Source organism: Gracilinanus agilis, chromosome 1, assembly GCF_016433145.1.
Source record: "Gracilinanus agilis isolate LMUSP501 chromosome 1, AgileGrace, whole genome shotgun sequence".
NCBI classification, from domain to species: Eukaryota; Metazoa; Chordata; class Mammalia; order Didelphimorphia; family Didelphidae; genus Gracilinanus; species Gracilinanus agilis.
The window spans coordinates 714646146-714662449 of NC_058130.1; the positions used below are offsets into that span (position 1 = coordinate 714646146).

General features: G+C 35.4%; 1 protein-coding gene across 8 annotated transcripts in view; it reads left to right on the forward strand.

The window, feature by feature from the left end:
* Window positions 1–16304, forward strand: part of SAFB2 (scaffold attachment factor B2) — a 38906-nt gene that overhangs the window by 16992 nt on the left and 5610 nt on the right. For 3 of the 8 annotated variants that reach the window (XM_044670907.1, XM_044670915.1, XM_044670939.1), the window contains 8 exons: window positions 1491–1640; window positions 1725–1828; window positions 4109–4224; window positions 7957–8048; window positions 9758–9894; window positions 11352–11648; window positions 13010–13147; window positions 14431–14473. In XM_044670907.1, the coding sequence (XP_044526842.1) occupies window positions 1491–1640; window positions 1725–1828; window positions 4109–4224; window positions 7957–8048; window positions 9758–9894; window positions 11352–11648; window positions 13010–13147; window positions 14431–14473 (1077 nt within the window). Of the gene's footprint in view, window positions 1–1490; window positions 1641–1724; window positions 1838–4108; window positions 4225–7956; window positions 8049–9757; window positions 9895–11351; window positions 11649–13009; window positions 13148–14430; window positions 14474–16304 lie in introns of all 8 variants that reach the window. The other 5 variants (XM_044670923.1, XM_044670931.1, XM_044670889.1 and 2 more) reach the window with 3 other exon arrangements.

Genomic DNA, 16304 nt, shown 5'->3' on the forward strand with positions numbered 1-16304 from the left:
CGATGTATAAATATAGGCTGCTATTGTTGTTGAAAGTTACATAATTAGTGTTCTCCTTTAATGGATCTTGATTGTGTGGTGGGGTAGGACACAGGTCAAAATCTCCTTATAAGATTTCTGAATCTTTATTGTCCTGGATTTTATATTCTTTTCTGTGGCATGCAGAAATAGAATTTTGCCTCTTGTTAAGGAGAGAGCCATAACCTTACTGTTGGACAGTAAAGACTAAACAGGGCTACTTAATCAACTACTTGATACTCAGTTACTTTTTACTGTTTTCTTCTGGTTGTTTGACAGAATTAGGTGTGACTTTATAAACAAGAAATGACAAAATAATTATACTTATAAGTATAATAGTACTAGTTTTCTTGTGATTAAATTCTAAGTGCTTTATTGAGAAACAGTGTGATGTGGTAGTGAACTGATGTTGGGGCCAGGAAGATTGAGCTTCAAGCCCCTATGTATACTAGCTTTGTGACCCCGAGCACGTCAGCTTAACCTTATAGATGCCTAACACATCTTTTCTTTTGAAAGACTTTCAGTTACTGAGAAGGTGCCAACTTGCATTGATAAGTATAGTATCCTCATCTTAAGAGTTCTATATTAATAAAATCAAGGGTCTAGTCCCTATCCAAAAGGTTGGTTTTTGTTGGGGGATTTTTAAAATAGTAATTGCTTGTATTTGTTTGGATTTAACTTTTCATAAAGAAAGCAGTATTGATGGAATTCAATGTTTGCCCAGTGGAAGAAGCAAGAATTGACATAACTTTACTTGTACTAGCAGAGTGGCTCCCTGAACACTTAACTAATCCTACTTCCTTTAGATCTTGTGAGATATAAAACATCCTTTTAAAAGTTTGAAGGATCTGGCAGGGGACCTAGCAATAGGAATTTGAAGAGACGATTTGGGCCAAACCTTTCGTTTTGCAGATGAGAAAACTTGCCAAGAGAGGTATGAGGACTTGTCTAATGGCTTACTGAGATAGTATCTCCCAGGGTTAAAACTAGAAATAATGTGCCGCCATGTCCTAGTGCTATACTTTTTGCATTTTGTCTCATCTTTATTATGATCTCTTAGAGACTGTTACATAAATATGAGGGCCTTTGTAACTTAGCTTGTGGCATAAGTAACAAACAGGTGGTGTGGTGGGAAGGGGCATGAGAAGTAGGTATAGACAGTTCTACATGATTTCAAAGGAACATTGAAATAGAAGAAAGAAAATAGAAGAATGGGAGGGTTTTTGAATGAGTCACCAAGATGTTTTTAGTGAGATTCTATGTGACACCAATTACTTGAATTTGAAGTTTGGTTTTTCCAATATAAAGGAGAGAGACCCTTAATCTTCACTTATCTTTTTGATTAATTGTAAGGAACTTTTACAGTTTTAAGGAGTAGTTCCTATTGTAGTAACAAGTATAATAATGGTAATAACTTTTGGATGTCATTGGCAATTATCAGTTAGAAAATTTTTTTAATTGTTTTCCCAAAGGTTGTTGGAGCCAAAGTGGTTACTAATGCTCGTAGTCCAGGGGCACGGTGTTATGGTTTTGTTACAATGTCTACATCTGATGAAGCCACAAAGTGTATTAATCACCTTCACCGAACAGAATTACATGGAAGAATGATCTCAGTAGAAAAAGTAAGTGGTGCAGTTATGTACTTCTCTGTATTATATAAGAGAAAGACCTTCCTTGTTCATCATTTCTGGCCAAATTAATTTTAGGCCAAAAATGAGCCTGCTGGGAAGAAACCTTCTGACCGTAAAGACTGTGAAATAAAAAAGGAAAAATCAAGCAGCGGGGAAAGACATCACTCCACTGACTCCAGGTCTGAAAGGTAAAGGAGTTTAAAAAATGTTGCTCTTTGGGTACCTTAGGGGTTGTGGGGTAGTAGGGAGGAGGAAGAGGAGTTGGAAAAGGATCACGTACAGACGTGCCATAGTGGCATCGAAACTACAACATCAGGAGGAATATCAATGGAGAGAATTACTGGAAAGTAATGTCATGAGATTTGTAATTAGAGAGCATGGGATCATAGGTTTATGATCTGAGTTGTAGTTGGAACTGCTCGTTATAAGTGAGACCCATTGAGGTTTGGTGACCCAGTGGCATGTAGTAAGTGACTGAGGTTTTGGTTCCCAGGTGAGTTCTCTTTCCACAATACTCTTGTTGGTTCTCAGGAACATTTTTTTCCTTTTCACATATTTGGTATATGTGCTATGGCTTACCTCTGTTCTCTTTTTCACAAAGATGATATTGAAAAGACAGGATTTTAAAAATTTATTAAATTATTTTAATATTTAAATGACTATAATAATTAAAATATACATTTTTTATTTCACTTTATAAAGTATGGTTTATAGGAGTGCCTATATCTACATTTTAGAGAGTCTTTCTAAGACTAGTAAATGCTTCCTGTTTTCCACATTCTGGCAACATGATTTGTTTGCTGTTATCTGATTCTACTCAAACTCTGAAACATCTTGAATCCCTTTAAAGAAATTTGTCAATCTCAGGAAATATTCATAGTCTTTTTGTTTTCTTTTTGCTGCTCTTAGAATCTTTTAGAGTAGAAGAGTCCACTTCATAAATAATGATAGAGTTATTGTTAAATTAAATGTGGAACAGCAAGTGTTTGTTATCTTGACCAAATTGCTGTTTGTAAGTCAAGAAATTATAGATGCCAGCTAAATTAGCTTTGAATACTTGAGAATGAAAGTCATGATTTTATGAGCATTTTTTCAGAGATTTTGTAGAGAATGTTAGCTAGAATTTAAGATGATAGAATATGGAATCTTGGCCAAATGAGGTATTTGATCATAGGAGATATGTTTTTAAGTTCCTAGTGTGCCTGCCAGATTTCATGGAGGAAACCTAAGTATTCTCAAGAAGTTAATGATCTAGCAAGGCAACATGAGAAAGCATCTATTAAACAGCCAAAAAAAAATACCAAATAGGATGCCAAAATACATGGAACGATGAGGAAATGCTAGTGGCAACAAAGGAAAACATTGAGGAAAGACTTAGTGGAAGAGATATAATTTGAACTGAATTTTGAAAGAATAGCAGGATTTCATTATGGAATTAGGAAGGTATAAAAGCAATAATAATAATAACCAGTGTTTTATCTAGGGCCTATTTGTGCCCGGCACAGTGCTAAGCACTTTACCATCATAATGTCATTTGAACCTCACAACAATCTTAGGATGCTACTATCATCCCCATTTTATAGATGAGAAAACTGAGGCAAACAGGTTACCTTGCCCCAATATCACACAACTAGTAAATGTCTAGAGTATGTTTTGAAATCAGATCTTCCTGATTCTAGGGCCAGTGCTCTATTTACTGTATCACCAAGCTCCTCCAGGTAAAAGGGCATGATGACATGATATATATAAGAAGTTTTTTTTGTTTTGCTTTTTCCCCATTGAGGGGAAAAGTTAGGTAAAGTAAATGATCTTCATGGTGTTTAGAGCTAAATTGACTTTGATGGAAATTTCCCAAATACTTACAGTCAGGCAGTCTGCTCAGTTTATTAACATTTACGAAGCGTTTACTATGTGTCAGGCACTGTGCTAAGTGCTCAGGTACAAGAAAGGCAAAAGGTAATCCCTTCTCTCAAGAAGAGCTTATAGCCTAATGGAGAGGAAACACAAATGAGAGAGAATGGCTAATAAACTATATATCATAAATAGAAAATAATTAACAGAAGGAAGGCACTAGAATTAAAAAAAGGGATCGGGAGAGACTTCCTGTAAAATGTGCCATTTTAGTTGGTATTTGAAAGAAGCCAGGAGGCAGAGATGGTGAGAATATTCTAGGTATGGAGGACAGCCAGGAAAAATACCTAGAGTTGGGAGATGGAACGTTTTCTTCAAGGAACAGCCAGGAATCCAGTCTTATTGGATTGGCAAATGCAATAGGTGGGGTGATAAAGGGCTTTAAATGACAGAGGATTTTCTATTTGATACCAGGATGTGATAGGGAAGCAATTTAGTGAGTTTTGGGGGTGGGGATTAAGTGTTTAGATCCATTTTAATGAGATTTTTTTTTGAACGATGCATTATTTTTTGAGTACTTGAATGTTTTTGCTATGCTTTTTTACTAGAACTGTAATTAAGAGTGAGAAAAAAGAAGATAAAAGATCTGAAGACAGAAAGGATGAAAAAGACCAAGATGAACTAAAACCTGGGTCAGCAGATCGATCTAGAGCCACCAAATCAGGTAAGTCGTGTCTTGGAGATAATTAAAAAGAACTAAACTAGTCAGTGGTATTGGATAAACAGGTTTTCTAAGATAAATTTAATGTCCTGAGAATCTATCTCAGCAATTGACTACTGAGTTTTGCTACTTATGGAAAATTCACAAAAGAAGCTCCAAAAAAAAGTGTGTATATAATCATCAATAAAAACACTTAATAAATCCTTACAGAAAGCTCTTTCATTTAACAAAGGAGCGCCAAATGAATTAAGACATTATAAACATTGCATTTGCTTATTTCCCTTCCAAGGCAATCTGAAACTGATATTTGGTTTTTTGTTTTTCTTAAAGAGATTTTTATTTTTATTTATTTTAAAACCCTTACCTTTTGTCTTAGAATCTATATTGTATATTGGTTCTAAGGCAAAAGAACAGTAAGGACTAGGCAGTGGAAGGTTAAGTGATTTGCCCAAAGTCACACAGCTAGGAAGTATCCGAATTCATGTTTGAACAAAGGACCTCCCATCTCTCAGCCTGACTCAATTCACTGAGTTACTTTGCAGTCCCCTTTTAAAAAGAGATTTTTAAAAAAAGATGTCTATTATTTTGCAACTGCTGATCTCTGCCTCTTTCATTTAAGTCATCTTATATAGCTTGGCATTGGGTTGTTTTTTTTGTTGTTTTTAACAGTTACTTATGTTTGTAGGTAAACTATGACTCCTGAATCTGTGCTCTTATTTTAATTGCTTTTAGTTCAGAATAGAATTATGTAGGACTAAGGCAATTATCAACAACAATAATAACAAGTATCTTTTATCTATTTTATATACTCACATGAATTTGAATTAAATATAAAACAGAATTTGTACTACTTTCCCATGAAAGCAAGATAGTAAGATAAGGTGGGGAGGTGGAACCAGGCCATTAGTAATTAAAGATGCCTCCTGATAATTTATGAGCTTCAGCATTTGTGTGTATTGTAAGGGGGAAAAACTTTTTTTTTTGTTCAATATATTAAACGGTGGTTACCAGAGGATTGAACTATTATCAATCCTCAATTAAGAATAATCTCAAGTTAAAATTGACTTTCATGGAAATTTATTTACAATTAAGAAGAGAGAGGAAATAAGGAAATAAGAATCTAACACAGTAGGTAAATTGCTACATCCTCTTAATTAATCCAGGTAAACCTAATTAACCCTCAGCAGAGAGTCAGAGGGCCAGAGACCAGGAGGTGAATGAAGCAAAGCTTCATTACCAGAGTCTATTAAGGAAGTTCCTTAAGAGAAGTTCAGGAAGATTCAGTCAGTCTTTAAACTCGCCACCTCCCCAAACCAGAAGAGCTAGAAGACCTCCTTCACCAGAAGCACCTCTCACTCACTCAACTCCCTCTTTTTAAAGGGGTCATGCGTGTGTCACTTCCTGTGCCTCCCTCCTACTTTGCATGTCCAGTCACAGTAGACGCTTCTTATTAGGATGCCTAAGGGGCACACACATGGGTTAAGGACCTCCCAGAATTTGGAGGTGCTCTTACCTTTGGTGATTAAATCTAAAGATGGGCTGTATAGACTTAATCTCATTATCACAGTGTATGCATATGAATGAAATTCTATAGTACATCAAAACCAACCTTGCTTTAGAAGCATTGGAATTTTTTGCACATTATTACATTCTGGATTCTAACTAAATGTTTGTGATAATTTATCTGAGATGCAGTCTAGTACCATACAAGTTTTTAAGACAAGTATTATATAAATTTAATCAAGAAAGTAACCTGTGGAAGGTAGAGTTTGATTGTTTTACTTTAGATAAAGAAAACAGGTTTTAAGCATTTGGTATCCCAAGATAAATATTGAGGAAAAGAACATAATCAATTGCACTTTGTCCCTCTGTGCTGGGCAACAGCAGTGCATTGATTTAGAGAACTTAGGCTGAGATACTGTAGTCTTAAAATGTGTAGGAGGGATAAAAATAAAATTTTTTTTGTCATCCTGGATTCTTCTATGACATTGCGATAGGTAGTATGAATCCACAGAGTATACCTATGTATGTATATGCAAAGGTACAGATCATCTTGCTAGAGGAACTTAAATTCTTAAATATGGTTGCAGGGTTTAAAAAAATCAATTTACAATCAGCTCTTTTTTGAGATTCAGAACATGAAATCTTAATTTCAAAGTTTGACGTGTGCTAGTCTGAACATTTCTACTAAAAAATAGAAAATGTTGGATGAGAATTTGAAATGACAAAAATTTTTAAACTTTTCCTTTTTCTTTTTTTAAAAGATTTTGTTTTACTAAATTACATGTAACAACAATTTTCCATATAAGTTTTCTGAAGTTGTAAAATCCAGATTTTTTCCCTTTCTCCCTTCCCTCCCCCCTCCCAAAGATGGTAAGCAATTTGATCTGGTTTATACATGAATTATCATGCAAAACCTATTTCCATATTGTTCCTTGTTGTATGAGAGTAGTCATAAAGCCAAAACCCCCAAATAAAAAATAAAGTGAAAAATAGTATGTTTTGGTCTGCATTCTAACCTCAACAGTTCTTTCTCTTGAGGTGGGAATGCGTTCTTTCTCACAAGTCCCTCAAAATTGTTATGGATCGTTTTATTCTGAGAGTTCGTAAATCTTTCCCAGTTGATCATCCCATAGCATTGCTGTTACTACGTACAATGCTCTTCTGGTTCTGCTTATTTCACTCTGCATCAATGCATGCAGTTCTTTCTAGCTTTTTCTTTTCTTTTTTTTTTTAACATTTTTTTTTTAACCCACAACTTCTGTGTATTGGCTCCTTGGTGGACGAGTGGTAAGGGTGGGCAATGGTCAAGTGACTTACCCAGGGTCACACAGCTGGGAAGTGTCTGAGGCTGGATTTGAACCTAGGACCTCCTGTCTTTAGAGCCTGACTCTCAATCCACTGAATTACCCAGCTGCCCCTCTAGCTTTTTCTGAAATAATCCCGTTCTTCATTTCTTATAACATCATTTCTTCCATCACAGTCATATACCACAATTTGCTCAGCCATTTCCAATTTGATGGACATCCTCATAATTTCCAATTCTTTGCTACCACAAAAAGGGTTGCTATAAATATTTTTGTACGAATAGGTCCTTTCCTCTTTTTTTTTTTTAATCTCTTTGGGATACAGACCTAATAATGGTTATTACTGGATCAAAGGGTATATGCACTACTTTATAGCCCTTTGGACATAGTTCCAGTTTGCTCTCCAGAATGGTTGGATCAGTTCACAATTCTACCAATAATGCATTAATGTCCCAATTTTGCCATATCCCCCCCAACATTTATTCCTTTACCTCAGAGTTGTTTTAATTTGTATGTTCTCTAGTAAAGAGTGATTTAGAACATTTTTTCTCATGATTATTGATAGTTTTGATTTTTTTCATCTGAAAACTACTGTTCATATCCTATTTGTCAATTGGAGAATGGCTTATATTCTTATAAATTTGTCTTGTTCTCTGTATATTTGAGAAATGAGACCTTTGTCAGAGAAATTTGTTATAATTTTTTTTTCAAATTTGATGTTTTCCTTCTAATCTTGGGTACTTGGCTTTGTACAAAAACTTTTAAATTTAATATAATCTGAATGACTCATCTTATATCTTGTAATGTTCTGTTAACTGTTTTTAATGTTGAAGTTAAGCATTTGAAGCAAAACTTTGAGGATTGAATACTAAGTTGTAAAAAGTTGCAAGACAACTAATGTAGTTTTGTCATCTGTTATTTTTTGAAGGAAGCAGAGGGACAGAACGGACAGTAGTAATGGACAAGTCTAAAGGGGAACCTGTCATCAGTGTGAAAACCACAACCAGGTCTAAAGATCGAGTAAGTATTGTGTATAAGATTCAGTATCTGGGGTCTAGTTTCTCTCTGAAGAGCATGTAAAAACAGTCGATTTACATTATTAAAATTACTATTTGATCTTGTAAATAAGAGCTCCCTAAGGGACTTTTACATTTTATATCCTGGAGGAGGGATGAGGGTAAGCTTGTTTGTTGGTTTTGTGTATAATGTGTTTGAAATTTCCAGCATTGATGGGTTGACATATGAAAGAGATCTTTCAGTATGTTCATCTAAAGAAATCTGAGTTTTATCTTTTGGAGGGAAAGAGGAGAAAATAGAAATTAGAAAGGCCTTAGATTTCATCTTAGGGGGAGATTATAAGGCAACACAGTTATTTAGTACATTCCTTCATTAGTGAAAGTTAAACCATTGGTGGTCCTGAAGTGTCAGAACATCATGAAGATTCCTTTTTAACTATAACCTTTCATATTCTTAATGCAGTATTCCAGTTCCACTTGCTAAGCTGTTATATAAATCATTCAACAAGTATAGATCATCCCAGTACATCTTCTCTTTAGCTAAAATTTTATGTACGTACACAAAATTAAGATCTAAAACATGTTTTCAAAATATCTGCCCCCATTTTGCTGATACTTCATCAGACCACACCTCCTTCTGTGAAGTAAATTGACACAGGAAATACAGCTCACCATTGCAAGGGAAAGGCACAGACTTTCCAAGTTAAAAGGTAAGTTTTACTAATTGGTTAATTTAATAGCAATATAAATTTTTTTGGTTAATTTAATAAAGCTTTATTAAATTAACCAGGAAGTAAACTAGAACCCATTTTTAAAGTTGTCTTCCATACTATCAGATGGTGTGCTGCATTTCCTGTGATCTTGTGTTCTATACACAGATAGATATTCAACATAGTAGTATGTTTTATTTTTTTTCATGAAGGCAGCTGTAACCTTTTAAAAAACAAAACACCTTTGCTCATTGTATCTAGAATGTCTTAAGTTAGGCAGGAGAGCTGTACTTTTTCTTAGCTAATTCTCATAAATTGATGAGCTTCAATTTTTCATAGATTGTCAGGAATGGCAGGATTTATTGAAGTCACTCTTTCCTATTCTTTGCCTCTTTAAAAAGGCTATTTGCATAAAGCAATGTTGGGGTTTCTTCTTAATACATTTTTGCCCATGTGTCTGAATAATTGATAGTGAAAAATTAAATTACCTAGTAATCAGAATTAGTTTAATTTTCTGTCCCCTAAGGCATAATAGTTCTTTTTCCCAGACATATTCTATGTATTGAGGTAGCTGCTTTTTTAGAAACTAATTTTCTATTGAATTAAAAAAGTTTTTTGTTTCAAAAATGTTGGTGGAAGGAAAATATTGATTGCACGTGAGCTTTCTGACATTCCTGAATTTATTTTTATTTTTTTGCCTTTTGAATTTTGAAGGCCTGACTTTATATATGTAAGTGAAAGGCATTATCTGAAACTTATTTACTTAATTAGTGGACTGGATTGCCTTCAGGCAGCTGCATGTACTCAGTTAAACTCCTTAGATTTATATTATATTTACACTTTCATCTTTAAACTGTTTTCTTATTCAGGGATCATGATACTTCATATAAGTCAAATGGGACAGAGGATCTTAGTATGATTTAAATATGGATATTTTATTTTCGCTGAATATTTGCTATAATTACACTTTTAAGATTAATTTTTTTAAAACTTTGATAAACAGAGCTCTAAGAGTCAGGATCGAAAATCAGAAAGCAAAGAAAAGAGAGACATTTTGTCATTTGATAAAATCAAAGAACAGCGGGAACGGGAAAGGCAAAGGCAGCGAGAACGAGAAATCAGAGAAACTGAAAGGCGGAGGTGAGTAGAAAGCCCCAAATAAGTTTCCCTGTCTTTTGGAATGTTATTACAGTTTTTTTTCTCATCAGTATTTGGAGAGAGACTTCATTTTCATTTTAAGATATACACAAATACATTAGCACATCCCCAATTCTCTCAGAGGCTGTCTTTTCCATCCAGTACCTAAGCAACAGTCCCTCCAATAGCATGACTAACAAGTGGGAATCCAGTGTTTATTCTGCCTCCAGTAAGGAGGAATTTACTATTTCTCAAGGCATCCTATTATGCTCAATACCAGCTTCTTAATTTTCCACATTTTCATCTGATAGAAGAAGGCAGATGTAAATAAATCTTGAAAGAGTATCTTCATGAAGAAGTTGGAACTTGGTCTATCACTTCAAGTGGATATTACTTGGTTGAATTGGTACTTCCAACATAGGGCAAATGAAATGGTCCTTAGCCAAGTCAGCAAGCACTTATTAAGCACTGTCTTGTGTTCCAGACTAAGTACTAGTGCTATGCTCTAGACATACTCTAGACAAAGGTAAAACAGCCTCTGCCCTTGAGCTTACTGTTTAATGGCCCTGATTTGGGCAGGATCTAAATACTAATGCAGAAGCTGCTCTCAAATAAATAAAAGGTAATGATTTAAGTAGTCATAGTTTCATTGTACTGTAGGAAGGAGACAGATTAATGCCATTTAAAATGTCTACATTAAAGTTTTTACTACTCAAAAATTCCCCTGCTTCATTAAAAGACCCTAAATTTAAGAGTGAGGCAAGATATTTTCTAACTTGATTATCACACCATCTCAGGATCTAGGCTTCCTACCCCGCCTTCGGTTATATTTTTAATTATCATTTCATGAAACAAAAGACTTTAGGTATACTTTAAACTGATAACAGATTTTCTCTCCCTTTTTTTTAAACCCATACCTTCTATCTTATAATCAATACTAAGTAAGGGCTAGGCTAAATGACATGCCTAGGATCACACAACTATGAAATGTCTGAGATCAGATTCGAATCCCGGGCCTTCCATCTCTAGACCTGGCTCTATCCACTGAACCACTTAGCTGCCCAAAAGATTATCTTTACAGCCTTGTACCTCTTCCAAAAATAATTGTTTTGACTTAGAAATTAATTTTCTAGTGCTTTATTGTAGGTTTCCTCTCTTTCATCCTACCTTTAAGCTTATTCAGTAACATTAAACATTTTTTCTGTTAATTTTTTTTCCACACAATGTGGATCAACATAGGGCAAATGAGTATGAAGATATTGCTACCATGTGACTGGTTGAATAGGACAAGGAGTCATTGTTAAAAACCTTTTTTACCTCTTTATTTTTGGAGAAAGAATGTTTACTTTGCATGTTAATTAACAGTTGGGTAATGAGGTTATCCCTTATGGAAAGATTTGGTCTACTAAAATTGTGAACTTAATGAGGAGAGTTCCCATTTAGAAATATCTGTGTTTAAGCAGAGAACGAGAGCAACGGGAACGGGAGCAGCGCATTGATGCTTTCCGAGAACGGAAAGAGAAAGCCAGGCTGCAGCGGGAACGTGTGCGACTTGAATGTCAGAGGCAGCGTCTTGAACGAGAGCGAATGGAGAGGGAGAGACTAGAAAGGGAGAGAATTCGGGTAGAGCAAGAAAGGAGAAAAGAACAGGAACGGATCCATAGGGAGAGAGAGGAGCTTCGGCGCCAGCAGGAGCAGTTACGCTATGAACAGGAGCGACGGCCTGCTCTGAGAAGACCTTATGATGTAGATTCAAGGTAAAGGGAGCAGCTGTTGTTGTTGGATGGTTGGATTGTGCCCCTCATGTCCTAGCTTGTACATCTTTCAGGCCGCTAGCTTTCATTTCCCTCCTGCTTCTGCTTTCTTACTCAGAAGCACCTTCATTTGAAAGGGTGTATAGGCGGAGTAAGTAAAAAGAGTTTGGAAGAGTTGGGGAAAGACTTCAGCAAACTTTTTAAAGTACCATTGCTGTTTTTAAGGTGCTAGGAATACAAAGATGACTATGAGAGACCCAGCTATCCACTGAAGCCTGGAAGCTATAGCCTTTTGGTTGTTCCTTGGAGGAAAGTGGTCTTTGAGGAAATCCTATTCATTATATAGTAGGAATCTATTTGAAAAGTGGGAGAACTGCAATAATAGAAATGCATCAGCATGCCATCTTGATACATTGGTTGGAACACATCAGTAACCCCTTAGAGATTTAAAACTGTATTTGCCACAAAACGCATTTTTTTTTTTTTTTTTTTTTTTTTTTTGGATTGAGCTCTCTGTAAGTATACTGGGCAGTTGATACTTTCTGAAGAGGTTTTAACTGATCCTTTTAAAACTAGACAAAGTTTACTTGCAAAGTGGTTGCCAAGGAGACTTTACTCTTGAATACTTGAAGAATAGGCCAATATAAAAATATTGCTTATACTAGGAAGTTTCTCCATTTCCATTACTTGTTAAGGTATTTGGCTTGGAAAAACTCCTAAATATCAATTATGCCTAAATTGCTTTGGTAGCCTCAGTCCAGTACATCCTTTATACTGCTGAAGAGGGAGATGAGTAAGGGTATTAAAGAATCTTGCCTGTGGATTTAGAAGTAAGTTTATTGTTCTTCAATGTATCATTGGCACCAAATTGGTAATTATTAACCCACTAGCTATGAATCTAGTTTTCCTATAAAATTAACCAAAAATTAATTGGATAGTGTCCTAATCTGTATTACCTCCTCTTATTCCCTTGGTTTTATAGGAAACTGGTGGGGTGGGAGTCTGTATTTAGGGTAGGTTGATATTCAAAGTAGAAAGTTATACTTAAAATATCATTCCAGGAGAATCAAATATTTCATTACATTCTTGTTGGAACACATGCAGGAATCAAGTTATTAACTGTCTTGATACAATTAGCTCACAGCAGTCTTTTTCTTGAGATTGTCAAATTAGAATGCCAGTATGCCTTTTGGCAGTTTTGAGGGATTTTAATTTATCAGATCAAAATGATAATGATTGAAGTACAGAGATTAGCCCTGCAGGACTTTTTAAACGAGACTTGGCCTAAAGAGAGTGTTTTTTTCCTCCCTGTTTTCTTTTTCATTAATTTTCTTTTGGGGTGGTGGGATGTTGTTATACAACAGACGAGATGATTCATATTGGCCAGAAGGAAAACGAGCTGCTTTGGATGACAGATACCGGTCTGAGTTTAGCCGACAGGATCGTTTTCATGATTTTGATCACAGAGAACGGAGCCGATATCAGGACCATTCGGTGGACAGGTAGCCCTTCTCATTCTCTTCGTGTTCAGAAATGTCGGCTTATGCATTTAGATATCAGAAGATACTCATCATCTGAATGGAACGTAGATATAATTGTAAAATAGTTGCTTGCAATTGTGCTTTACTTTTGGAACACATTAACCAAGAATTTTGGCCCATTGAATCTGGGATCCCTCCTCAACTACAATGAAGAACAAATTTAGATGGCATGTAGGAATTTCTGAGAACACTTACAGCACCATAGTTTCAAACTTGAAGGAAAAACCACCTCATTTTATAAAAGCTTAGGCCCCCCCCAAAATTGTTCTTTCCTTGAGTATAGGCAGTTAGTTAAAATTACCAGAATCCAGGACTCTTGACTCAGTAGTCCAGTGCTCTTTTCATACAAACCAAGTTCTTGCCCTGGCATTTTAATATTTTCTATTAGGCTCATTAGTCCATAAAAAATGTTTTCAGAAAACATTAAGCCTACTAAAATTTGTATTCGAGTCACCCACATTTACCTATGCCATTTCATTCTTCCATAGCGGCTCCGTTTTTTTTTTTTTTTTAGCCTTTCATATTTTAATTTAAAACATCAAGCATTTGTCTTGCACAGATACACCACAGATCTAACAAAGAAAATGAAATACAGGGGGCAGAGTATATTTCATTTTTCATTAGAATCTTAGTTTTGGGAGATTGGCCAAATAAGTCTATCTTTGTGTTAAACAGGGAATGTGCCTGCTTTGTAGCATTAGTACCAAATTTTTCATTTTACGAATTATAACTCTATTTTTAGTTCCCTGTCTTTTGGTCATTTCAGTACTTATTAGCTTTTCTGCCAGAGGAAGATAGAAAAGAGGTGAAAGGTGAATTATAAAAGTAGTTAATTTCATTATTATTGTTAGCTGGGAACATATTTTTTATGAAAACTGGACTTGTTAGATAAAATCAGAAGTTTTAGAGCATCTGTGGATTATTTATCTGTGCTATTTTTTGTTCCCTGTAACCACACCAGAAATGATCAAAGTTCTGTCTCAGTGGTGTGAGGTTCATCTTAGAGATTTGAATAGAGGGAATTGGTTGTGGAAGATTTTTGCAAGGATATCTAAGCTTTAAAAGTCACTTCATTTTTCTCCCTGGAAAAATGGTTTTGGGTTGTATATTCTTTTGGATCAGTTAAAAAAATTTCTTTGTGTGGAAATAGTGTTAGATTTCACTTCAGAAATTTGAATTGTACTATATGAGAATTATAGAAGGAACTACCCTTTGGTATTTTAATAATTGTTTTTGTTTCCCAGGAGGGAAGGTTCAAGGTCAGTGATGGGAGAAAGAGATGGGCAGGTGAGTTAAACTCGATCTCCTAACACATTCACTCTTCATGGTAGTTAAAGTAACTTTTATATTTGAGCTCCTCCTGATTAATAATTCTTACATGCTAATCAGGTCTGGCAGAATGAGTGACAGGGTGGGTATGGCAGCAGAGAGCCATTGATTTGAGATCACGAGACCTGGGTTTGAGGCCAGACTCTGGCATTCATTATCTCTGTGACCTTGGACAAGTTTCTTCACTCCTTTGGGGATTACGTAGACAATAGGGATGATAATACTTGTTCTATACCCCTCATTGAATTGTGGGAAAGTTGGGGGCGGGGAGTACTTGGTAAATCATAAAGTGCTATAGAAATGTGAGTTATTTCTCTTTCTTTTTGATTAACTATAGAGAACCAAAAAGAATCAATGAGATATCATTTTTAAAAATAAGTACTTACAGACAAGTGGCTGCCACTTGACATTCTAGATATGGCTTTAAAGGAGCATTTACAAAAAAAGTATGGCATGATTTCTTGAAGAAGTTTAGTATTATGGAGAAAAGATGCATTTGTGAGCAAATTAACAGTAATGTGATGGTATAGTAAAGGCCAAGTGAATACTTTATTAGAAGGTCCTATAGGATCATAAATAAAAGTAGATTTTAGAAGTCACAGAATCTCAACCCTTTGTCCCAATTCCAGTCCCAGAGTCCCAGAGAAGTTAAGTAATACTTGCAGGGTCATATGGCTAGTGTCAGGTGGGATTTGAATTCAGATCTTCTTGGCTTCAAGACCAATCCTCTACTGCAGTAAACCAAAATAGAAATGAGAACCAATTTGTATGTAAGGATCCCTGTGCGCCACATGTTGAGTTAGTTTTAAAATGTAATTTAGCTGATTTTATTGTATATTTATTTTGCTAAATCTTTCCCAGTTAAATTTTAATTTGGTTTAGGGTGCACTCTGGAGTGCTGCAGGCCTGTGGGCCTCATTTTTGACACCTCTGCTTTCTTATCCTGACTCTAAGCAGATAATGTGTCCTATGTGAGTTTGATCCTCACTCTAAACCAGTGGTTCCCAAACTTTTTTGGCCTACTGCCCCCTTTCTAGAAAAAATATTACTTAGCGCCCCCTGAAAATTATGAAACTATTTATTGAACTCAGAATAGAATATAATACAAAAAAAGTGTGGCCATCACTGCTCCCCTGGATTGCTACAGCACCCACCAGGGGGCGGTAGCGCCCACTTTGGGAATCACTGCTCTAGACATAGACAGTCTTGAACAGTACAGGGCCAGAGGTGAGTGATTGAATTTAAGCCCCACATAACATGGTCTCTGGAGGTCAGGTGATCTAGAATGTATAGGAGTATGGAATGCCGGAAGATGTCCAGAGTGGGTTAGCTTGATAGATCCAGGAAGGCATATAAGAGATTTGGTTCATTTCTTCCTTTGGTTTGTCTTAACTATTTTCCAGAGCCATGATTCGTAATCATGATGTTAATAGTTTTCATTTCCACAACTATCTTTATTACCTGAAAAAATGGTTTTCTTTCAAGGAGTTGGTGGCATTTTAATAGGAATGGCTATTTTAACCAAAATTCTTTATATTGGTTGGAAATCAGAGTGATTCAGGTCCTGATGTATTTTTTTTTTATCCTCATAATGTGTCAGCTTTTTTCCATTTAAAGGTAGAAAGGTGCTACCTTAGCAAATAATTTTAATTTTATGTTTTTATATGTGAACATCATTTTATTAAAAATCATATGTAGTTACTTGGTTCTGTGGAGGCTGTAATTATTAAATAGGCGTATTTAGCAGAACAGAAATAAGTTTTACCAGTTAGCTAAAAAGAAAGGAAAA